Source organism: Muscardinus avellanarius (genome assembly GCF_963383645.1).
Source record: "Muscardinus avellanarius genome assembly, chromosome: 7".
In the NCBI taxonomy this organism is placed as follows: Eukaryota; Metazoa; Chordata; class Mammalia; order Rodentia; family Gliridae; genus Muscardinus; species Muscardinus avellanarius.
In genome coordinates, this window is record NC_137793.1 from 79,952,547 (window position 1) to 79,979,293 (window position 26,747).

The 26,747-nt window shown below is 40.4% G+C and overlaps 1 protein-coding gene across 3 annotated transcripts in view; it reads right to left on the bottom strand.

Annotated features, from left to right (window-relative positions):
- Window positions 1-26,747, bottom strand: part of HHAT (hedgehog acyltransferase) — a gene marked incomplete at both ends in the record, with an annotated part of 308,381 nt that overhangs the window by 262,836 nt on the left and 18,798 nt on the right. For all 3 annotated transcript variants that reach the window (XM_080699073.1, XM_080699072.1, XM_080699071.1), the window contains one exon: window positions 11,295-11,408. In XM_080699073.1, coding sequence (XP_080555199.1) covers window positions 11,295-11,408 — 114 coding nt within the window. The remainder of the gene's footprint in view (window positions 1-11,294; window positions 11,409-26,747) is intronic.

Genomic DNA, 26,747 nt, shown 5'->3' on the forward strand with positions numbered 1-26,747 from the left:
CAATCCTCCTGTCTCAACCTCCCGAATGCTGAGATTACAAGAGGGGACCACCATGCCCGACTTCCTTTATAATAAGAGATAAAGAAAAGCAGGCAAAGACTTTGAAAAGTCTAAGCCATGATGAGAAAAAAAAAAACACTCTATTCTTGCAGCAACAGAGATAAAGTCAGACTAAGAATGCCATAGCAGTTCTTTTCTTTTTCCTTTTTTTTTTTCGTTTTTTTTGTGTGTGTATGTGTGTGTGTGTGTGTGTGTGTGTGTGTGTGTGTGTGTGGTGTGGTACTAGGGGTGGAACCCAGGGGCATTGTATCTCTGAGCTACACTCCCAGCCCTATTTTTTAGTCTTTTTATTTTCGAAACAGGGTCTCACTGAGTTGCAAAGGACCTCGCTAAGTATCTGAGGCTGTCTGCAAACCAAATGCTGAGATTACACTCTTACAAGCACACACCACCACACCAGATTGCCATGGCCTTTCTGATGGAACACAGCACTCATTTTCCCACAGACTTCAAGTAGGGAGAGAGGGAAGGATGGATGGGAGGGTGGGTAGATAAATGGCTGGAGTTAGGTGAATGAGGGGGTATGTGAGGATGGATAAATGGAAGGATGGATGGATGAAAAGATGGATGGATGGATGGGTGGATGAATGGATATATATGATGGTTGGAAAGATGAATTATGGAGGTGGGTGAATAGACAGTTTGATGGTTTGGTGGATGGATGGAGACGGGTGGGTAGATGGATGGATAGGGTGGTTAACTGGTGTTTTAATCAGCTTCTCTCATCACTGTGACCAAAACACCTGACAAGCACAGCTTAGAGAAGGAAAGGCATTTGGGGGGTCACATTTTCAGAGGTTTCAGTCCATGGTGGGCTGCCACCACAGCAGCAGGGCACATGGTGAACTGATGCCACCCTTCCATCATTGCGCCTAGAAAGAGAGCAAGAGGAGGATAGGAGGGACATGTACATTCCCCAAGGCCATGCCGCCAGTGACCTACGTCAGCCATGGCCACCTCTGAACCTCGTTGCTCTTGGGACATGCTCTCAACCTTTTGGGGGACATGCCCTTTGGGGACATTCCAAACCCAAACTATATCAAGTAGGTAGATGGATAAGCTTCCCCGAGTCTTATGATTTAGCCTGGGAGTTATGACTAAGAAGTAAGGAGAAATTAGCACCAAGATTTGGGGGTTTTTAGTCCACTAATGTGAAATCTACCATCTTCAAAATGGTTCCATCTCATCCCCACATACAAAGCAAATAAAATACACAGGTGTCATTTAGCATCTCACTGTCTATGCCCATTTTCCACTGATGAGGGTCTCTTACTACTCTTATTGTATTATTAACAGCAGATGGGGCACAGGCATCAACCTACGAGAGTGGATGCCTGAGACAGAACATGCTGTCCTTCACCCTAGTGACCTCTCCAGGGACACTAACCAGTTGAGTTGGCCTATTTCCAAGGCTAGATCAGTGCTCCTAAAAAAGGACTATGGATCTTCCCTCCCTTCTTTTGAAATTTATATTCTTCAAATCTTCCTCACAGGGAGTCAGAGCTCAACCACACACCGCCGCTCCTTCAGCTCATCCTGTGCTGTGAACATCCAGGGACAAAAGGATGTGCTGGAGTGGTTTCCCCTCCTTACCTTACATTTGCTGGGAGCGATAGTGTAAAGCCTTAGTCAGGCCTCCTGTTGCCAATAGTACCACTGCTGTGTATTAATTCTTTTTGCATACCTGCCAAGAAACCACTCACTGGAAGCATTGTTTGAGGAATAAAGAAAAGGAATCGATTAACATTTTTCTGCATGGCACAATTTATTACATGCCACACAATCAATATACCTATTACATATAACAAGCATGTGTACATGTGTATGTATGTAAAAATCTACACAAACAGACAAAAAGAAAAACCCACCTCAAATCAGAGTCCAAACAATCACATTCTACCCAACTTTTCTTGAGAGCAAAGGCCATTGGGCTATATCAAGAATATTTCACCCCTTCCAAGATAGCCACTAACGAAGGAAGAAAAATCAGGTTGCAGGAGAACCTTTCCCGCATGAGATTCCTATTAGGTGTATGGATTTGACAATTTGCTGGAAGGGAGTGTCCATTCACCACAGTGTCCATTCACCACAGCTTTCCAAAGCCAACACCACAGGACCAGGCTTTCAACCTTCTACCTAGCCTGTGGGGAGGAGCCTAGCCATTGGTACCAGCACTAATGATACGGCTCTGCTGTCAGGGGCCAAGTAAAAACTGCTCTGTGGTCAGCAGTAGCAGCACCTACCCTCAGCCCTCCACAGCAGGCTGGCCTTCTCTAAAGCTCATGCAAGGGTATTCTTAGTTCTGAGAGCAGAGAACATGGTGTCCCAGGTGGCAGTGAGGCCACAGCAGTGCTCAAGAAAGGAGGCAACTGTCTGACCCGCCCAGCCTGCAGTCCAATCATAACAAACCCACAGCCAAAATCAGAGCTATTACTCAGCCTTGCTCCCAGAGCACTGGCCTTGATACAGTCTCGCCAAAATCCAAAGAGAGGGCCCTACCCAGAGGAAAGGCATTTAACCTCAGCCAAAGAGCTCAGTGGAAAGTTTTATTACTTGTCATGATCCAAAAATTTTTAAAAAAAGGAAAAAGAGAATATTATACTTTTGAAAATATAATGGAAGATACAGGTGCGCAGAGGAAGAGCTGAGGTTAGGTCTTAGGTGGAGATGGGAAGCATCCTTCAGGGCTTATGGCTGTAACAGAAAGAATCACTAAAGCCTGTACCTCCATCACACTGCCTTGGGTTCATGATGCCTCAGAGGATGGGGAAATGAAAGACAACTGCAGCCCAAATCTTCCACCCTGAATGAGTACCAAAAACAACTACCCAAATCAAGGCCATCTGGAACACTTAGTCCAGGTGGTGAAAGCCTAGGGCTAATGAGGCCAAAGTTGTGGTTCATACTTCTATAAGGGCCAAGCAGACTCAGACAAGTAAGCTCTGTGCCCCAGCCCCAAGCAAATCCCTGCCCACCCGCTGTCTCACAAATCAAGCCTGTGGTCACACATGGGATGAGAGAGACACACACAGAGGGAGATGACGCAGCACCCACTCTGCTTCACTCTAAGAAAGATGCAAAGAACACCTACTACTGACATTGGCTAAGATGTGCTCTGCAGAGAAAAGGGCAAGACCACCTTCCACCCATGCCTGGTAATGATGCAAGAAGCTAAGCTTCTTCTAACTTCTCACTCAACCATGACTCCCAAGGGAAGGGCCTGTCTCCCAATCCTCTTCCTCAGGACAAGCTTGTAACAGCTTCAGAAAAAGACATTCATGCAGGACTGCTGGTGTGAGTGAATAGATAGTCTCTGCCTTAGGAGATTTGGGAATCTTAAGACAGAAACCTCCTTTCTTATGCAACATTGGGGGGGGGGGGCTGCTCCCGGGAGCAAACGCCAGCTGAGAATAGCCACAGCCACAGGGTACTTGGTGCTCATCACTTGCAAGTATAACCATAAAAAATATTACTCACCAGTCTCTCTTCACAATCCCAAGAAGTCAGCAATATCATTCCTTACTGCACCACAGAGCCACAGGCTCAAAGACACCAAGTAACTTGCTTGAGCTTGCAGACCTTGAGAGTAGCAAAGCTACAATTCACCCACAGCTCTTAATCACTCTCAGTTCAGCCAGCCTGCCAGCTCCCAAGGTCCCACACCCATGGAGTCAAGCAATCTCAAAAATAAAATCTTTTTTATTTCAAAGCATTGTACCTTCAGTGAATATATCCGGACTTGTTTTTTTCTTGTTTCTATTCCTTTAAAAATACAGTGCTGTATTGTTTAACATCTACATTGTATTTGCTATTATAAGTACTCTATAGATGGTTTAAAGTATATGGGAAAATATGTATTGGTTATATACAAATACTATGCCTTGTTATATCAGGAATTTGAGCACCTGTGAATTGGTTGGGGTGGGCGGTCCGAGAACCAATGCCCCTGTGGATACTGAGGGTCCAACGAAATGCCTCTTAAGATAGGAGCCTGAACTGAAAAGTTACAAGCAAATGAAATGAAGAGATATTGGGACACTGGGACCAAGTCTCCAACACATGAGCGCTTGGGGCACACACTCAAGCCATATCCACACTATAGTGTTCTACTTTTACATGGCAGGTTTGTACATGTGAATGTGCTATTTAGTTTGCACATTTCTGAGCTTTCTGTATATGGAATCATACATGATCTATTTTTCTGCAACTTGCTCTTTTAAGCTCAATGTCATAATCCAGAAATTCCTCCATGTTGATCATTCTGGCTGTAATCATTCTATTTCATGAAATACATTTACTACAATTCATCCATTTCCCCATAAAGCACACATGTATCACTCTAGTTGCATCCTAAAATATTTGATACCTAATTTTAATATTCATCTATAAATATTTTGAAATTTCTAGTAAGTTTTTTCTTTGACCTATGTTGGGTTTTTGTTATTGTTTGTTTGTAGTGCTACAGATTGAACCCGGGGCATCCTACCTTCAAGCTATTCCACCATTTTTATTTGGAAACAGAGTCTCCCTAAGTTGCCAAGAGTTTCTCTCTAATTTGCTGAGGCTAGCTTCACACCTGTCTCGGCCACCCAAGTACTGGGATTACAGGTGTGAACCACTTGCAGTCAGCAAGTTATGTGTTACTTTAAAGTATATTTCCTTTTAAATTTCTATATAAGCCGGGCGTGGTGGCACACGCTTGTAATCCCCGCGCTTGGGAGGCAGAGACAGGAGGATCACGCAGGTTCGAAGCCAGCCGCGCGCGTTGGCTTAGGAGACCCTGTTTCCAAATATAAAAATGTAAAAATAGGTCTGGGAGTGTAGCCTGGAGGTAGAAGGGCTTCCAGGAACCCCAGTACCACCAAAAAAATAAATTAATTAAAAAAAATAAATTTCTATATAAACTAGAGTTTAAGGTCATCTTGTTATTGCTTTCCAACCTAACTGCAGAAAGATTAGAGAATATTATCCATATAAAACACATCATTTGAAATACATTGAAAATTACTTTATAGCCTAATATGCATCATTTTAAATAGATATTTTGTGTGTTCTTAAAAAGAATGTAGATTCTGAAGTTACAGAATGCAACAAATTTTACATATGTATAAATTCTTAGTTTTATATATCTTTTTCTATATATAAAGCTTATTACTTGTATTGTTCCTTACTAGGTTTTTTTTCCTTCATGGTATATCAATTATCAAAATTATGTTAAAATTCCTTTTTATAATCATTGATTTACTTTTATTTAGGATTCTGATTACTTTTTACTTTATATATTTTGGTGGTACTGGGGGTGGAACCCAGAGGCTTTCTACCTCCGGGCTATACTCCCAGACCTTTATTTTATATTTTATTTGGAAACAGGGTCTCACTAAGTTGCTGAGAGCCTCACTAAGTAGCTGAAGCTGGCTTCGAACCTGCGCGATCCTCCTGTCTCAGCCTCCCAAGTGCAGAGATTACAAGCGTGCGCCACCACGCCCAGCTACTTTATATATTTTGAAGCAAACATATTTAGACTTGATATCTTCCTCATGCCAAATAAACTCATTATTCAACAGTAACCCTCTTTGTCACCAGTAATATTCTTTGCCAGGTATGAAAAAATCTATACCAGTATTTTGCTGAGAGAAGTAGGAGTTTATATTTCCCTAGAATATTTTTCCTACCTTTTACCTTCAAACTTTCTGTGTTCTTTCTTTTAAATGTATCTAGCTAAGAAGCACATCTCTACATTGTTTTTTAGTTTTCCTTTTTTTTTATCTAATCGGAAATCTTTTTTTTTTTTTTTTTTTTGGTGGTACTGGGGTTCCTGGAAGCCCTTCTACCTCTGGGATACACTCCCAGACCTATTTTTTAATATTTTTATGTGGAAACAGAGTCTCTTAAGCCAGAAAGGCTGGCTCCGAACCAGCGCGATCCTCCTGTCTCCGCCTCCCAAGCATGGGGATTACAAGCATGCGCCACCACGCCCGGTGGAAATCTTTATCTTCTTAGAGAATTCATTTATACTGATCACAATTACTGAGATATATATATTCTGCCATCTCTCTTGTTTCTCTTTGTCCCCCTATTCCTATGTTTCATCTTTACTTTTAATGATGAAATTTCTAACAAATGAAGCTCATCGAATTTTAATAGGGGGAAAAGGAATAATGCTATATTATCGACCCTAATTGACCAAGGATAATAAACTAAAACTCAATGGTAAAATCTTCCCAACATTAATCAACAACAAAGCCAAGGACTAAACATGAATTATACTGCATCTAGAACTCTTCCCCTATGCAGCTGGTCCTTAACCACAGCTGTAGTAGGAAGACTGGGTATCATAGTACAGAGCATCTTCAAGGTACTTCATCTGCTCCTCACAGAGATGAAAGACAGGCATAAAGCTATTCATTTGTACATGGAAAACTTGACGCTTAGGGGTAGTAAGGGCAGAGAAGCTTGGTGTTAGCAACAAAAATGTAAAAATTTTTTGAAATTTTGAAAAAAAAAGAAACTTGTGGAAGGAAAACGTATTAATAAAAGCTGAGACTTCCGGGAAGATGGTGACCAAGAAAAGCGGGGCTTAAGAGCCCCGTTAACAACAAATATCCATTACCACAAAATCAGCGCCTTTCATAGCCAGAAAACAACATCACCAGAGAAACAAAAAAAATCACCAGGCTCCAGAGAGAAAGCGGACTGAGAACAGAGCCACAGAGGAGATCCTCACGCCCGAGGACGCGGCAGACGCGGCAGCAGCGCCATACTGCCGGCGGCATCGGTGAATTCACGGGTCGGACACAGCAAGCCGAGGGGAGCCACTGCGGAATAGCCAGGTGGGATTTCTCGGCGCAGAGGACATCTAAAGCTCCCAGTGTCTGAGCTCAGCACACGCTGCAGGGATTCAGAGTGGAAATCAAAACCAAGAAAAAAAAAAACGCCAGCCCAACAGCCGAGGGCGTAGCAGCGGCGCCATATTGCCACTGGTGGCAGCAGCACCGAATTCACTACAGCTACATCTGCGTACTCAAGAACAGTGAGTCAAATTGCGGGCCACAGAGGAGAAATCCCAGTACTGTACTCACTGGGACTTGACCCAGTGGGAGAGGGGCGGTGGCAGTGATATCACACCATAGGAGAACGTGCAACCTGGCACCCCACACAGTCTAAAGCAGCCTCTATCGACTCTCTGGGTCGGAGACTCTGTGATACAACCCAGTAAAGGAGTAGTGGGGTCTAAGATACTACTGACTCGAGATCCAGAACACCTTAAGTGAAGTCATAGTGACCCAAGGGAAGAACCCAGAGAAGGCACAAACTTCCGAAATCATGGGAAAGAGGAATAATACTGGAGCAATGAATGCTCACAACCCCACAACATCAGAACCCGATAAAACAGAAAATCAGAGATTTCTAGAAGATCAAATCAGGAAAATAACTGTAGAAATAATAGAGGTGCTTCGAAAAGAACTCAGAGAGAGCCAAAAAGAGATAAAGGATGCAATTGATGAAGTAAAGGCCTCAATTCAAAGCACAAACAACCGATTAGACCACATGGAGAACAGAATCTCGCTCTTAGAAGATGATCATTCCAAAAATGAACGCATAGTTTCTAATCTAGGAAAAAATATCCGACAGCAGGAATCTGATATTGAAGAAATATGGGCCCATTTTAAGAGAGCTAACCTAAGAATAATTGGAATAGAGGAGGGAAAAGAAAGTGAAACCAAAGGGATCAACAATCTCTTCAAGGAAGTAATAGCAGAAAATTTTCCAGACATAGAGCAAGAGGTCGATACGCAGGTCCAGGAAACTTATAGAACTCCCTTTAGACAGGATCGGAGAAGAGGATCCCCACGCCACATAATTGTCAAAATGACCAATGTGGAAGCCAAGCAGAGAATCTTAAAGGAAACAAAAGCAAAGGGCCAAGTGACATTCAGAGGCAAACCAATTAGAATCACTCCAGACTTCCCAAACCAAGTTATGAGAGCCAGAAGAGCTTGGAGTAACATATTCCCAATTTTGAAAGAAAACAACTTCCAGCCAAAAATTTCCTACCCAGCAAAACTTTCTATCAAATTAGATGGAGAAATAAGAAGCTTCCATGACAAACAGAAACTGAAGGAATTTTTGTCTTCAAAACCAGCACTAGAGAAAATACTCAAAGAGATTAACTACAAAGAAGAAATAGGTAACACACATCAGAAATAGAGAAACAAGATTTTCCATCCAACAGACAACTAAGATTGGTTATCTGTGGAGATTCATTATTTATGTTAGTCTGTTACCTATCTCTAAAGGGTATTGTTTGCCTTTATTGTTGTTAATTTTTAGGATTTCTAGTTGGAATATTAATATCCCTTCAGATATAGCATTTGGAAATATTTTATCCCATTCTATTAGTAACTGTTAACTCTGTTTACATTGTCTTTGGATATACAATATGTTTTTTATTTTTTAGGGAGTTTGTATACTCTTCTGTTGCCTGTGCCATTGAAATCATAACCAAGAAATCACTGCCAATTTCAATGTTGTGAGGTTTTATGACCCAGATTTTCTCCTAAAAGTTTATAGTCTTAAGATTTGTATTTAGGTCTTTTATCTATTTTGAGTTAATATTTGTATATGGGATTAGGTAAGGGTCCAATTTTATTCTTTTCCATGTAATTATTATTTTTCAACAATATTTAATTAAAAGATTATTATTTCTACCACCAAATGTTCGTGGAAACCTTGTCAAAAATAACTTGACAATATAGGGAAGAATTTAGGTCTAGGCTTTTATTTAACTCCAATGGTTTATATATCTGCCTTTAGAATAGTACTACACTGTTTCAATTATTGTAGCTTTATATGGTTTGAAATCAGAAAATATATATCTTCTAGCTTTGTTCTTTTTCAAGATCGTTGTGGGTACCTAGAGTCCATATTCCATATTAGGATAGATTTTTTTTTCTGAAAAATAAATATATAAATATATGATAGTTTCACCTAAAAAATAGAAAAAAATAGATTCTCTGGTAAGAAAGAAAGCAAAAAGAAATATTGAAATGTTATCTTTAAGTTATCAAAAGCTTGGTATCAGACAAATGAAACTGTTATCTGAGATTATCATTTTTAATTTTGGATAAATTGCTATAATACTAGATGTCAACTACTAAGCCAAGCATAGGAGGGGGGGGATAGGGAGAGAACGGGGTGGGGATCGGGTGGGGGCTGACTGGGCAATGTGTGCATGTATGTCTACAAAAGTAGGTATCCCACTATGATGTATGAATACAGTGCACCAATTAAAAATAAATATGAAAAAATAAATAAATAAATAAATAAAAGCTGAGCTAGACAACCCATTGCCAGCTTAAAAATAAAAAATGGAGCTGGGAAGGGTGGCACAGGCCTGTAATCCTGGTAGTTGGGAGGCTGAGACAGGAAGTTCACAGGTCCAATCAGCCTCAGCAATTTAGTGAGGCCCTCTGCAGCTCAGTGAGATTCTGTTTATAAATAAATAGGGCTGCAAATGTAGTTCAGAGGTAAAATGCTCCTGGGTTCAACCCCTACTACCAAAAATTAAAAATAAAATAAATAAAAATGTGTTATTTTTATTAGTTCTGCTCAGAAAGTTATATGAAACGTAAATATATTCAAATGTGACTGCACTTTCAGATTTTGCCACGTTAGAAGAGAAAGCAACCACTAGAATACAAAAATAAATCAATAGTATATTTTAAGGAAAATTAGCATGTTTTGGGGACTTCCTTTCTTCCAGAATGAAAACAAGTCCAGAAAATAACAATTTTCAGGAAAAAGATGAAAAATACCCCAAGTTCCCTGCACGTGGTCTGTACCCATGTGGAGCCCAGGTCCTCAGTCTCCCTCCTGGGCCTCTCCTCCCAGGCCTTCTGCTTCTTCTGTCCTTCATCTTCATCACCTCCACAAACATCAGAACTGAGCATGTCTCTTGGCTTGTCTTCCAAGTCAGTTTGCTTGTGTTTTGTTTCTATCTTATAGATTTTCAAACACAGACTCATTTTCATTTCACATTAAGAACTGTTAACAGGGTGTACTCATTCGAGTCATCCCCTCATGCCATCTTGGCATGGGGCTGTATTTCTATTTTCTGTATTTCTATCTTTCTAATAAACTTCTTTAAATATTCAAAAAAAAAAGAACTGATAACAGCATCTATCAGAAAACTCTGGGCAAGAGCCAGACCCGTAGGTGACAAGCGATCCTCCTGGAAATTCTTCAGGCCCCTCAGTAGCTAACCCTACAAAGAGGCTCATAATTCTGCCTTCCACGAAAGCGATTCAGCATCATCATTATTATTAATGCATATTACTCATACAAACTTATGGGTTTCAATGTTATATTCACATACATGCATATATTATACAGTACATACATATATATATCTACCCTTCCTTCTACAGTCTTTTGCCTCACAGACACGCCCCTCTCTCCCCTCCCCTTTCCTAGTGGCCCCTTTTCTGCTTATGAAAACACTTTTTGAATACTCACTTTGAAGAATCCCTTGTTCTCTAATCCAGACCCAGGTCAGAACAAAATGCTATGAGAATTTTGATAGAAAATAATGAAACCATAGTAGCACACCTTACCTGACATTACAGACATGTGCCATGATGCCTGGCTACGCCCAAATTTTTATGAAATAATTCATTTGCTTCTAAACTTGTGCATGAAATCATAGAGATTTTCCCCAACAGGCAGCTCTTCACAAGATCATTTGAGCAGCAATGACCTTAGAGAACACCCCCTGAAGTTTTATTTTTAAACTCTCATACTAAGCTGGGCATGGTGGCGCACGCTTGTAATTCCAGCATTTGGGAGGCTGACACAGGAGGATCCCGGTTCCAGGACAGCCTCAGCTACTACTTAGTGAGGCCCTTCGCAATTCAGTGAGATCCTGTTTCAAAATAAAGAATAAAAAATAGGGCTGGGGGTGTCACTCAGAGGTTGAATGCCCCTGGGTTCCATCTTCAGTACCGTAAAAATATAAAATAAAATAAAATAAAACTCTCATACTCAATGGTTTGAAAATAAATCAGAGGGAAAAAATGCAGGATGAGAAGGTAAAACTCACCTTTATCTTAAATGCCATATTGGTCAGTAGCAAAATTTCTAGACTCTCAGGGAGACTACCGTAGCTTAGGATTCTTTCTTCACAAAGAGTAGAGGAAAAAGAGGCTTAAAAGTAAATAATACACATGTAACTATACCTTCTTTACAAGCAGGGTGGCCATCTGAGACACTGCCATGTGGCCAAGGAGGAGCCAAGCCAGCCTCTGCTTCCCCCATTCCATCCAGAAGCTCCATTCAAAGTCGGTTGGATCCTAAATAGGTCAAAACAGGAGTTGGTATTAGGAGGGGGTTTAGTATATGTCTGAATCCTAATACAAATTCCAGTTAATAACACAACTTAAAAGAAGACCAAGCCAGGTGTGGTGGCACACACTTGTAATCCCAGCATTCCGGAAGCTGGACAGGAGGACTGCAGTTCGCGGACAGCCTCAGCTACTTAGGTCCTTTGCAACTCAGGAAGACCCTGTTTCAAAATGAAGAAATAAAGAATAGAAGAAATTTAAAAAAATAGAACTGGGGATGTTGCTCGGAGGTAGAATGCCCATGAGTTCAATCCCTAGTACCATAAAAAAAAAAAAGACCAACATGAGCCTGAATTCTATAAAATGGCACTTACCCACTTCTAGTTTTTTCCCCACCAAAGACTTTCCACCCACCCTGAACTATCCCCTCTGGCTATTCTCCAAGTGCACCTTATACATTCTATATAACTCAGTGTCTTTGCACAATCTGATCCCCTGGGATACTCTACAGGATAAAAACTATTATTTATTAATTCTCATTTTGTAAAAGATGAAACAGAGGCTTAAGTACTTACTTCATTTACCCAAGATCACATAGATAGAACAAGTAATGAACTGAGCCATCACACAAACAGCTTAAATACCAAGACACTTTCATTAAGAAGAGAAATGTAAATTGGACACTAATAAAATTGCTAAGATCACTCATGTTAAGCCTTGCTGTCATTTACAGGCAACAGAATAATCGAGAGAGAATTAACTAATTTCATGTAAACTTGCAATGAAAGTATGAGAGAGATGCTTCCCTTCCCCTGGGAAAGCCCTGTGTCGGTGGAGGATGGTGTGCCTGCATCTGTAGTAGGTCCCATGTCTATGTGGCACCCCAGCAAGGGCAGATGGAAACCTCCAACACAGTGGATATAACACCTGAGCACCATGACCTAACAGCCACAGCCATAAGAGCCCCAAGATGTATCATGGTGACCATGCTGAGCATGAAGAAAATAAACACCCATTGCCCACCCAGAGACAGGCAGTACAGGCTTGGCCCTTGAGCATCTCAGCATCGCCAGAATGAACTCAATTTTCTAACCAAACTGTGTGGGTACGGCAGGAATACTCCCACAACTGCTGATATGAAACACCTCACCAATCTGTGTAATTGGAACCTGGGAACCCTACTTAATTAGACTTAGAGGAAAATGTCTTTTGCAGCTGAGAAAGAAGCAGAAATTGCATACCAGCTACACATATAAAGCGCTTGTTATCCAGAGGCAAATATATATAAAGCCAGTCTCAACTCATATGAAACTACAAATGCAGAGGATGCAAGCCTAGCCACCTGGGTTTGGACCTAGATCTACCCACACACGTGCCATGACAACATTGAACATGATACCCTTTCTGCTTTGTTTCTTCATTTGACGGTAGAGCTTGTTGAATAGAACATTGCTCCAGGTCTGAGGCATTCCTAAATTTAAAATTAAAAAAGAAAAAGCTCAACAGCTTTTAAAGTGTCTCTTCTATATCTGTGTGTGTGTGTGTGTGTGTGTGTGTGTGTGTGTGTGTTGCTGGGAATGGAACCCAGAGGCTTTCTACTTTGGGGATACACTCCCAAACCTCTTTTCTATTTTATTTGGAAACAGGGTCTCACTAAGTTGCTGAGAGCCTCACTAAGTAGCTTAGGCTGGCTTTGAACCTGTGCCGTCCTCCTGTCTCAGCCTCCCAAGTGCAGGGATTACAAGTGTGTGCCACCATGCCCGGCCTTATCACTGTATTTTTTTTAACTTGCCCCAATTGTAGAAAAGTCTTCTGCTGAAATGATTTTGGTAATTTTTTCTCTTTTGTTTATAAACTAGGAAAATAGACAAACATGCTGGTCTCATGTTCTTCCCACTCTCTTTCAGCCACCAGCCAATACTTCACTTTAGGTCACTTTTTTTTTTAAACAGATTTTTAATTAATTAATTAATTTCTTTATTTAGTAGTGCTGGAGACTGAACTCAGGGATATTCTACCTCTAAGCCCCAAGCCCTATCTTTTATTTTAAAACAGGGTCTCACTAAGTTGCTTGAGGCTGGCCCCCAACCGGCAATCTTTCTGTCTCAGCTGCCCAAGTACTAAGATTATAAACATGCACTACTATGCCTGGCTTTTCCGCACTTTTTTAAATAAAGAAATACAACTCTGTGCATTCTCAAATAACACATGCTTTCTACACCCCCATTCCCAAGATACTGATACACACATAGCCTCTTCATAGAGCCTTTGTGCCCTGCTAAAAATCATAGAGACAACTCCATCAGGGCCAGGACCCACCACCAACACACAGTCAGGCAGTAGAACAGTTGACTCAGATCTAAACCTGGCCCCCAAGCCTTGAGCCAGAGCTACTTACCCATCTCTACATTTCACAATTAGTATAAAGTCAATTAACTGAGCCAAGGTAAGCAAGCTCATAGGTCATGTGACAAGGCTGTGCTAGTAAAATACCACTCTAATAGGTCACTAAAAGCCAAAATCGAATGTTTTTTATATCCCACTTAAAAAAGACCCCCAACAGTTTAGCTTTGCAAATATGATGTTGTGAACACTAAGAATTCCATTTAGAATTCATGACCTCAGTCTTACCCAAACCTCAAAACATCTCTACACTTATTTTTTAGGGGGAAAATGATATAACAAATTTTAAAAATACTCTCTTTCTGTTCCAATAGAAAACCCCAGGACTACTGAAAATCATGTGCTAGGAAAATCCCACCAGCAAAAATTACAGTCTCTTGCCACTAATTCTTTCAGATGATATTCCTTATTAAAAACAGAAATATCTTTCTCATGTCTATCATCTCCATTTAAAATAGTTATCTACAGGAAATGATCAGAGGGAAAAGCTGAAAATAGAACAAGATGGCCAATAACTCGTGGTTAACAACTTGGCTAAGAAATACATAGGTTCACTGCTTCTCTGAGCAAATGCTTTTTGGACTCTGAGCTCAGTGTCCCATCTCAAGGCAAACAAAGCCTCAAATCAAGAGCGACTTCATGTTCTGCTCCTTCCCCGTGGCCTTTCTGGGCCCCACTGATCTTAGCCAATTACTCTTCCTCAGGAATGTAAAAGGAGACAGTCAGATATAAACTGGGTTAAAGCTGAGCCAATCAGATTCAAAAAAGGAGGAATGGCAGGCTGTACTCCGAAGAAAAGTCATCCATATCCAGCCTTCTATACTGGCGCTTCTCAAACATCTATGTGCACACAGCCCACTCGTGCATCTTGTTAAAATGAAGGTTTTGTTTCAAAAAATCTGGGGTGAGGGCTGGGATTCTGTATTTCTTTTTCTTTTGTTTTGTTTTGTATTTTTGTTTCAGCACTGGGGGTTGAACCCAGGATCAGGCATTCCATCTCCAACCCACAACCACAGCCCATTTTATTTTTTAATTTTATAAAAGGGTCTCACTAACTTGTTGAAGGTCTCACTAAGTTTCTGAGATTGGCCTTCTGTCTCCCTTCTGCCTCCCAAATTACTGGGATTACAGGTGTGCACCCCCACACCTGGCTGGGACTCTATTTATAAACTTGCTCCCAGGTGATAATTAGAAGCTAGCCTGGGGACCATATTTTGAGTAGCAAGGATCCACCGATGAATTATGCCTTCCTACAGCTGAAAGTTCATAAACCCAGAATATTCTTAGCACTGAGCCCACCACACATATAATATTCCCAGGCAGGGACACACTCTACAGCTGAGAACCTGACCTTCACTCCCATAGTTATCAGCTCCAAAAGATCTGAGCACCTACATTTGAGAATTTACTGGACAGAATATATTAACACATGTGATTGCTTATTCTGAGGCTTTCTATCTGCAAGCAGTCAGAGAACCAATAGTGAGAACTGTGGAGAACATAGTAGGTCTGGGTCTCTTATATGGTAACTCGAACTCCCTGATATAACACTGCTTTTATCCCAACAGAGGAAGGGCCTGGATCTGGTGTTTCTAACTGCCTCTTTTCCCATACACATTAAAGTTCTATTCTAGGTATTTGGGGAAATAGAGAATTCCTTACCCTTGAGGAAACCAGAGTCTAAATGAAAAGACCTCTAGTGTCCACTCTATCCCATGATAGAGACATTTTGAAAAACCAAGCACGAAGCAAAAGAACCAGCAGCAATTCAGCCACATGTACTGATTGGTTTAACTAACAGAGACCTGTCCCTTCTCATACAATCACCACTCAACATAATAATCTCACACACAAAAAAATTCTTAATGAGTTTAATTAATAGACTTTGTCTTTTAGAGCATTTTCATAACCACGGCAGAACTGAGCACAAAAAGCACAGAGTTCCCATATACTCCCTGTCCCTACACATGCAGAGCTCCCCTATATCAACAACCCCACCAGACTAGTATGATCATTCCAAGTATGAACCTATGTGGACACATCATTGTCACAGATGCCCACAGTTTATAGGGCTTGCTCTCCATGATCTACATTCTATGGGTTTGGGCATGTATACAAAGAAGTGTATACATCACTGTAGTATTGTACAGAGGGGTTTTACTCTCCACAAATTATTTATGTTCCATCTGTTTATCTTTTCCTCACCTACTAACCACTGATAATTTTATTATCTCCATAGTATGGCTTCTTCCAAAATGTCATGTAGTTGGAATAAAGTTATTTTGTTAGTTTGTTTGTTTTCATTGTTGCCAATTAGTTAGCTAGAGGTCAGAAAAAGTAAATTATTTGCCCAAAGCTAGTAGAGAACAGAGATGTGTTTCCAACCAAAAGAAAACTCTGATACCAAAAAAGAAACCCTTTCCTGAGATAGTTCCATTTATGCTGTCCCCGGTACCTAACCCTCCCCTCCCCCACCAAACACTATCTGACCAAATTATCTTCAACCTAGAGGGTACCTCAAGATGCCCCCATAGCCACAAAGCCAGCCCAGAGACACGCGCATGTAAGTATTCAATAGACAGCACCATTCAAATGTCAGCTCAAGGGTGCACCTTCCCACCCTGCAACTCTCAGATGGACCTCATTTCACACCATTCTCTGTCGTCCCCACCTTGATTCTAGAACTTTTATTATGGTGTGTTTATTTCATCTGTTTTATTATACTTACTTCACACACCTATATTTTTCTCTCTGAGGGAGCCTTGACCACAGAGGACCGACATCCAGGAAGCCTTGAAAGTGGTGGGGAATGGGGAAGGAGTAGCTGGCAAAGTCAGGCAGCCATAGGTTCCCCTTTATTTTTGCCCCTGTTAAACTTGGACAAGTTGCTTAACATTCTGGGCCTGAGAGAAAGGGCTGAATTAGCACAATGTCCACGATTCCTTCCAGAGGGTGGAAAAAACAGTTACTTTCTAGGCTAGAGGAAAGAATTACTAAGAGGTTGCTGGTCACTGGGCACAGGCTGAGTCCTGGCTGAGTGACTACCTTTCAGGAGAGACAGGGTAATCTTCCCTCTGACACCCCTATTTGACCAGGACAGAAAGTTAAAAGAAAAAATATCCTGGCAAAATAACAACTTGGCCCATCCACTCACCACCAAGTAAATCTTTCCTTCTTTTGGTCCTGAATTCTCATTGCCCTTCAACTTGGCCAGATCCCAACTCCCCCTCAGCCTGTTGGCTCGGTATACCCTGTCATCTCAGGGGCCAGCCAGGACCTGGTTCAATGCTTTCTCTTGAGTTTCCCAGACAACTCGGAAGTAAGCCGCAGGCTAAAATAAAAGCCTATTTTCCAGCCGAAGACACCAAACACATGGCTAAAAAGGCCAGGTCAGTAGACTAAAGCATTGCTAAAGTAACAAGTGCCAAGCAAAATCCCAAAGCACCCATCAGTGTGCCCCAAGCAAAGGAGAGAAATTCAACCTCGGCCACATCAGTTACACCATGTCCACCACTTGGTTCCCCGGTCTACTGTGCGCTTCCTCATGAGCACAGGTCAGGAGCATCATTCTATTACCCCATGAGTCATCATTTCTTACCTGCTCAGAAGTCTGTGTAAAAATGAAAAAGTTTTGCCACCCAGGAAAAGCTTGGAGTTGCCGCAAATCTCATTCCTCCCTGTGTAACCCTGGGGTCTGTTCTCTACCCATGGAGGCTTATTCTTTCCATTCTGTCTCCTCTACACAGCACTAATTTTTTTAAGGCCACACCTGATCTTGTTATTCTTCTCACTTAATATTCTTCACAGTGTCCTGTTGGCACTCCAGAAAAGCACTTTTAAAGAAACTCAGTGTCATTCTTCCCAACCTGTCTAGCCCTTCATTGTTCTAACTGGCCTGTCTCCCTCATCCTACATTAGAGCTACACTGGCCCCACTGAGGGTCACCCTAAAGCACCATGTTCACACAGCTGGGTCATCTCCTGCTTTGCTTCCTTCCTCTATTTGGAGAAACCTACATTCAAACATCATATTAATGACAACCCACCATTTAGCTCTTAGCTTTGGCCAGCCTTCTCCCAGGAAGAAGCCTTCTCCTGCCCCATCTGTTCCCAGTCTAGATTCATTGTACCTTCTCTATGCCCCACCTATGGTTACCTTTATCCAAGCAACTTCCAACAATATGACTATATTACTAGACTGTGAACTCCTTTTTGACAGGTCAAAATATATACCTAGCATTGTCTCCACTAATAAATCAACATACACAAGATGTTCAGTAATGACTTGTTGACAAAGTCAAATGTCATACAGTGTGTGTGTGTGTGTGTGTGTGTGTGTGTGTGTGTGTGTGTGGTACTGGGGATTGAACCCAGGGGCATCCTACCTCTGAGCTATACCCCCAGCACTATTTTTATTCCTTATTTTGAAACAAGGTCTCACTAAGTTGCATAGGGTCTCACTAAGTAGCTGAGGATGTCTGCAAACTGCAATCTTCCTGTCTCAGCCTCCCAAATACTGGGATTACAAGCATGTGCCAACATGTCAAGCTGGGATGAATCACCTTTAAAACCCAGTATAAGAACAGTCTATTGGGAAAGGGAATGAAGAAAAAAGGTAGAGAACCTGGCATCTGTCTTCCAATGCCTTTATAAACATGGAGAGCATAAATTCACAGAGTAATTTTGGTGGATGGTCTGTTCTGCATGTTAACTGCACTAACTCAAGACCTACTCGCTTACCAATTACTTACTCTAGACACTTGGTCAAAAAGAATACTATCATGATAAATAGTCTATTTTATAATCTAGTTGTAAGAATTAAGTCAAAATAATTAAAAATGTAGAAAACACTTGGAATAGGTTCTGGTATTTATTAATTATTTATTCTGGTATGTACATGTATATTAAGTAAATACAAATAAATAAACTCTATTTTACTTTGTAATTGAAAAAACACAAATTCAGGAGTTTCCAAGATACATATCCTCAAATAAGGGAAGGCACTTATTGGTGAAGTATAAGAGAGTTGAGCTGCTCAAGTGCCCAAGCCCAGCAAAAAGAAAGAAGAAAGGTTAGACACTGGATTGAAAAAAAGCAAAGCAACGCTTAACTAAAGGGAATATTCACATTCAGAAAAAGCTATTAGTTTCTTTTTCATCTTAACCTTCTCCTCAAGAGAAAATACATGCTCTGGAGCCAGATGAGGTGGTGCACACCTATAATCTAAGTACTTGGGAGGCTGAGACAGGAAGATTTCTGGTTTGATATCAGCTTCAACAACTTAGACTCTCAGTAATCTAGTGAGACCCTGATTCAAAACAAACAACAAAAAAAAAACAGAGCTTGAGTTGTAGCTCCAAGGTAGTTTAATCTCCGGTGTCTGTTTCCCTTTTCTCTCTCTCTCTCTCTCTCTCTCTCTCTCTCTCTCTCTCTCTCTCTCTCTCTCTCTCTCTCTCTCTCTCCACACACACACACACACACACACACACACACACACACACACACACACAGGTTCTGTGTGGCAGATACTGCTGATGAGCTCAATTATCACCACTCCAGTTCTCTCTAGCGTAATGTCCTATATGTTAGAAGTTAAAGGGTCAGGAACTACATTTCTCAGCATTCCTTGCAGCTGGTACATCTGTAAATGGCCTAGCTTCTGATGAGCACATGACTTTGAAAGTGACTTTCACTATGACTTTGAAGGTGAAAGAACATGACATATGAGCCATGAGACTTTCTGAAAGCACAGTGGCAGAGCTAGAGAATTTGCGGTGCTGCAGACTCTAGGGTCCAATCAGTCCAGAGGTGCAGCTTCCTGACGGGCAGCTTTTGCTAGTGCACCCACAGCACCAGGTTCTCAAGCCAGCAGCCGTACAGCAGCAATCGTTTGCAGGTGGCTCTGGAAACTCACTCACGGTGGCTCCTGCTGCCCTTCCAATTATTATGAAATATCCTTAAATCCCTGCAATATTTTTTCTTCCTTTTAAAATAACTGGTGTGGATTCCATTGTCTGCAATGGAAACTTGATTAACCTACTGTGGAAGAAATATTTCTTCTGATTGGAATCCAATTCTAGATTTATAATAGAAGCATTGTGAACATAATTTACTTTGAGGAACATTATTCTAACATAACTCTGTTCAGTGGAAGACAGTGACATGGAAGAAAACCAGCTAGGTCAATCAAGTAAGTGTTTAAGAAGTGAGTCAGGCATAGTGGGGCATGCCTCTAATTCCAATGATTAGGAGACTGAAGCAAGAGGATCACAAGTTCAAGGCCAGCCTGGGCAACTTAGCAAGATCTGAATTCAAAATAAAATTAAAAGGGCTGGGGATGTAGCTCAGTGGAAGAGCACCTCTGGTTACAATCTCAAGTACTGGGGAATGGGAAGAACAGATAATACAGGCAGTGAGTATTAGTGCATATTCACAAATGCACCTATTTGTATATTCTAAAACAAAACAGAAAATCACCTGCCTTACTCATGGTATGTTATTCTTCATTACTGTATTGCCTTTACCCTCACACAGAGAAAACAGTTGGGAGATGAATATACTTATTATTTTCCTTACTCCCATATTCGACATGTTGCAAAAACAAAACGCAAGAGAAATACTAATCATTTTTGTGTATCTAATTCCCGAGCAGCATTATTCACTTATTATTTACTTTGAGACCATGTCTAATTCCTAATTACACTGAGTAAAATTTTCTCTGTGATGAGAGAAAACCTTTATAAGGGTCTTGAAATCATAAATGTTTCCCTGTGCATTCAAAGGCAGCAAACTCACCTCAATGGTCTATAAATCTCCAGACAAGAAACACAAAAGAAGACTAATTTTGTACGAATTCTACACAGAAGAAGCACTGCTCTCTGGATGAACTCAGGGTAATGATTCATCAAATGATTATTGGAAACATTTTCTTTTTTTTTTTCAACAGCTGCTTTGCTATTTCTAAAATAATTTGAACTAAATCATTTTACTGCTCACAATTTCTGAGACGACATACTCATCAACCAAAACTTCTTAAAGAGAAAATGCTCTCACTAATAAAGCTTTTTTTAAATAGTCATATATGTATTGGAAGATCTTTCCATCCTTAGTAAGTGGAGATGTTTACAAGGGTGGAAACAGAACAGGCAGGAACAGTGCCATTCCGTATATTCCATGCCTCATCTCTTCATTGCCTACATCTAAGCCAGGAAAACTGTCCCAGGGTATAATGGCAAAGGGAATGTGTTTCATCAAAAAAGAAAAAGAGAAGGCCTCTTACCTTCTTAATTAACATGGGTAAATTCTGTAAATGTCTTAAATGCAATTGCCAATCTATATCCATAACATCCTCTGGTTACAACTCCCTTCCCACCTAATTCCTGAAAGTTACTTCATGTAAAATGATGTAACATGAACAGATTTGTTTCCCTACTTTATCTGTTCCACATTCCTCTCATCCTTCTTGAAGCTAGCAAAGAATAAATCTGTATTAGTCCATTTTCTGTTACTATAATGAAATATCGAGGCTAGGTAATTTATAAAGAAAAAAGTGACTTTATCTTACAGTTCAGAAGGTATGAGTGCATGGTGCTGGATCTGGTAAGAACCTCATGGTTACTGGCATCATGGCAGGAATGCATGTGACAGAGATATCACATGGCAAGAAAAAAAGTCAGAGACTGGGGTCTCATGAGAAATTAATCACTTCTGAGGGCATGCCTCCAGTGACCTACTACTAGGCCCCTCTTATTAAAGGACCCACCACCTTTTAACATCACCATTATCAGAGGAAAAGCTTCCAACAGAGGAGCCCTTGGGGACACATTTCAATCATATTCAAACCATATCAGAAACAGATGCTTAAAAAGAGATACTACATTCCAATAGGAAGTCAAAGGCACAAAAACCATACTAAATTGTATAGAAAGTCAGTTAAGAAACCAAGAATGGTCTTTCCAAAAGAATTAAAGTCAGAATGCTGTCATGACACATGCATATCCACCTTTATAGTAGTATAATTCACAGTAGTATAATTCACAAATTACAAAAGCAACCTAGGTTTCTGTCAACAGACAAATGTGATATATACACAAAATGGAGTTTTACTCACTCATAAAGAAGAACAAAATTATGTATTTGCAGGGCAATAGATGGAACTGGAGAATCCTATGCTAAAGGCAAGCAGCCAGTTTGCAAAAGCCAATGATTGGATATTTTCCCTCAAATGTGGACGCTAGAGAGAAAACAGGAAACAAAAGAGACTTCAGATGAATGAGGAGAAAGTCTAGTAGTGGGACAGATAAAGGAAACAGTTCAAATCACGGAACATGACGATCAAGTCATCATATGTGAAGGTACCACTGCCAATCTCACCAGTATGTATGGGAGGCAGACGAGTGGAGTGGGATCCAGAGGGAAATACGCCAAGTGCTGCGTGCATGTATGTTTGTATCACTTTGAACTTCACTACAACATATAATTATGAACCTCACTATGATATATAATTAAAATGCATCAATAAAAGTAATCAAACATGATAAAAAAAAATAAAGGGAACAATGCATCTTGGCCAGCCATCTGGGGGAGTGGAGGAACAGTCTTCACAATTTCTCCTTAATTTTTCCTTACATTTTATACAATGTATAAAAGATCAGGGAGAGAGGTGTATGGAAGGATTCTCCCGTACATCTTTTAAATGTGCCCAAGCTATCAAGAGCCCTCCCCTCCCAGAGCATCTCTGAGCATGGCCCGTGCTGTGGTTTGGATATGGTTCCCTGAAGGTTCTTGTACTGAAAACTTTATCCTCCATGTGGCGGTGTTCAGAGATGCTGGGACCTTTAAGATGTGAGGCTTGGTGGGGGGTCATTAGGTCACCGGGGATATTGCTCTGTGAAGACCCTAGAAGAGTTTTCACAGAGCCTGATTAGTCCTCTTGTGAGTGGGTTATAAAAACAAGGCCACTCCGTGGCTTGGATTCCTCTGCACACAGCTGGCTCCCATCCCATTTTTCTATCATATTGTGAGGCAGCCAAGGGGGCCCTCACCAGCAGCCCAACAGATGGAGCCACCTGATCTTGGGCTTTCAGCCTCTAAAACTGTAAGAAAAAAACAAAAACCAAACAAACAAAAAACTCTTTTCTGTCCAAGTACTCAGCTTCAGATATTTTGTTATACTAACAACAACAACAACAACAACAACAAAAAACACATTAATACAGTCAGCCATCACAGTCACCTGAATTGCCCAGGAGCCTGGAAATAGAGACTAACAAGAGCCAGGGCTCACCACATTTTCAGGCCATACCCCTCTATCCTCCACTATTCACAATAAGTTTTAAAAGAAAGATGGTTTCCACAACACACTGAATGCTGTGTACATGTATGTTTGTGTCACTTTGAATCTCACTATGGTGTATAATAAAATGCATTGATAAAAAGTAAAAAAAAAAAAAGAAAGAAAGAAAGATGGTTTCCACTATCTCTCTTCAGAAATTTATTGCTTGATAATAAAATGACATTTTTGTTATCATGCCTAAAACTTGCTAAAAACACTTCAACACCCAGACCTCTGGTTTTAGGAAAGATACAGTAGATATGGAACCTTTCTCCCTATCCCTCCCACTAAGAACAGCTGAAAGCTAAGGGCACATAACTTGTAAATGTATATATAACAATCATAAGAGGACTCAGAAAGGTAGAAAGAAGAAAGTAGACTAGCTAGGGATCAGAGGACTTGAGGAATGACAACAAACAACATAAGATAATTAAATATAATACTCACTGGATGGGCTTAATAACAGAAGTAGATGACATAAAAATATTGAACCTAATGATGAGTCAATAGAAATTATACAATCTGAATAAAAGAGGGAAAATAGACAAAAAATTTAATAAAGCATCAAAGAACCTTGATACAATAGCAAAATATCTAAGATTTGCTTTTGAATTTTCCAGAAGAAAAAGAAAAAAAAATGTAGTGCTGAAAAAAATATTCAAAAAAATAAGAGAAAAGTAAAAGTTCCCAAATTTGGCAAAAGGCATAAGCCTACAGATTTCAGACACTGAACTAACCCCAATCAAATTAAATGCAATGATTAAAAGACAGAGATTGACAGAAGGAATAGTTAAAAAAATAACCCAGTTCTATGCTATCTATAAGAATCTATCAACGGATAGATTACAAAATTGTGGGATATAGATACAATGTAATTCTATTCAGTTATGAAAAAAAATGTCATTTGCAGGAAAATGGGTGAGATTAGTCACACACAAAAAAATGAAGAGTGGTAGATTCCCTCATATGTGGAAGGAAGCTAGGGTTCTCCCTAGCTTCCTTGGGATACAAGAGGGTTTCCAGATAAAGGAGGAAAAACCCTAATTGAAACCCCAGTAAAGTGATGGAGGAGGGTCTAGAGAAGGGAGGCAGGTGAGGGAGGGAGATCTGATGAAAGAAACACTTCAAGCCAGGCGTGGTAGTGCACACTTGCAATGCCAGCATTTGGGAGGCTGAGACAGGAGGATCACAGTTCGTGGACAGCCACAGCTACTTATTGAGGCCCTTCACAACTCAGTGAGACCCTGTTTCAAAATAAAGAATAAAAAATAGGGCTGGAGGGTAGCTCAAAGGTAGAATGTCCCTGGGTTCCATCCCTGGTACCGCAAAAAAAAAAAAAAAAAAAAAAAAACACTTCAATGGACACTAGATACATATATAAAATTATCCATGATAATCTCAATTATCATTTTATTGGGAAGGGGGAGAAATGGGGTGGAGTCTGAGGGGAAGCTCACTAAGTGCTATGTGCATATATGTCTCTATAAATTTGAACTTCATTATGATGTATGATGAAAATGTACCAATAAAAATTGTTTTCAAAAAAGAAATTCCCTTCAGGGTCTTGTGGATACATACAGCTCAGTGGTAGAGCATGTGCTTAGCATGTACAAGGCCCAAGGGAAGAAGAAAGAAGGAAAAGAGAAACAGACAAGGAAAGAGAGAAAAAGACAAAGAAACAAAGACATTCATTTTATTTATTTATTTATTTATTCATTTATTTATTTATTTATTTATTTTCGTGGAACTAGGGATTGAACCCTGGGGCATTCTACCTCCAAGCTATACCCCAGCCCTATTTTTTATTCTTTATTTTGAAACATGGCCTCACGAAGTTGTGAAGGACTTCACAAGTAGCAGCGGCTGGCCTAGAACCTGTAATTCTCCTGTCTCAGCCTCCCAAGTACTGGGATTACAAGCGCGCACCACCACGCCCAACTTGGCGTTCACTTTAAATATAACAATATGCGTAGGCTGAAAGTAAAGGGATGGAAAGTGGAAAAGAATATGTAACACAAGTATTAATCAAATGAACAGGAGTGGCCATGCTAATTTCAGATAAAGAAGACCAGAGAAAGAACATCACCAGGGTCAACAAAAGTCATAACAATTCTAAGTGTTGTCCATACTGCATGCATGCTAGACATACCACTGTGATTTGGGGGTTAAAGATGAGGAGGGTAGAGCAGGTGTGATTATAGTGTCAGCTCAAGTTAGTTCTTTGCGGTTCTGTACCTTTACTCTGTTAGTAGTTACATGAATCTACACACATTCATAATGAGTGTGTAAAACTTGTGAAATCTGAATAAGGACTGTGGATGGTACCAAGTTCCTGGGTTTCATAGTTCACTGTAGTTATGTAAGATTCCTTTTTGAGGAAGCCTGGTGGAGTGCTACAAGATTTCCTATACTGTTGCTGCAACTTCCTGGGAATGTATAATTATCTCAAAATAAGACTTTTAAAGACAGGAGAGGTAAAGAAATTATTCTCACAGAGATACAACCAGAGTAACTGTGGCTAAACCAGAATAAGTCTAAGAACCTAGCCTAACAGGCCTCTGTTTCATCCCTTTAATGGTGACTTCATAGGCTCCTTAAGAATACTAAGCTATGAGTAGAAGAGAGTTGATTCAGATTCAGAATCAGATTCAGATTCAGATTGTTCATTTGCATACCCATAGTACCCTGCTCATAGTAACTCTCTCACCTTTTAACAAAATTATTCTTCCAGGCATGGTGGCCCATCCCAGGGCTTGGCTAAGATCGGAGGATTGCAGGTTTAAAGCCAGCCTCAGCAACTAGCAAGACCCTCAACAACTTAGTGAGAGCCTATTTCAAAATAAAAAAAATAAATCAGGCATGGGGGTACATGGGGGTACATTCCTGTGATCCCAGAACTTGGGAAGCTAAGACAGGAGGATCTTAGGTTCAAAGATAGCCTCAACAATTTAGTGAGGCCCTCTGCAACTTAGCAAGACTCTGTTTCAAAATAAAAAGTAAAATAGGGCTGAGGATGTAGATCAGAAGTAGAATGCCCCTAGGTTCAATCCCCAGTACTAACTATGAAAAGTCTACGTATAAATTGCCTTCTACAAACAATTTTATGCAATATATAGTTCTTAGGGTTAAAGAGCTACCAACCTGTATGCCAAGAGTTGCAGTTACTGGCAGAAAGAGTTAAGCTATATTCTAGTTTCTTTCCAGACTACATAAATATTTCACCTTTTATTATTTTCATGGAAAGGAACAATTCTGGGTTTTTAGAACTAATTTTTAAGGTTTTGCTTTGGAAGGGCTAGTGATATTGTTATGAAATACTATTCCCTGCAAGAAATAATGTAGCATAGTTATAGCTCCTTAACTTAGCTTATAGTTTAAATAGGTTAAAAAGAGTTGCAGGGCAGGATTTTACTAGTTTTCTATCTTTAAGTGTTCCTGCTGAATGCCAGAGGAACTTTCCCTGCTTAAACTAGTTACCTTAATCATAGAGACAGGACTGGCTGTCCTGAATTTAGTTTAACGACATTACCTTTCCTTCCACTATGTCATCAGAGCTTAAGGATCCAGGAATTCTAAAAGCCATTCCCTTAGAGGGCCCTACAGGTGCTGAGT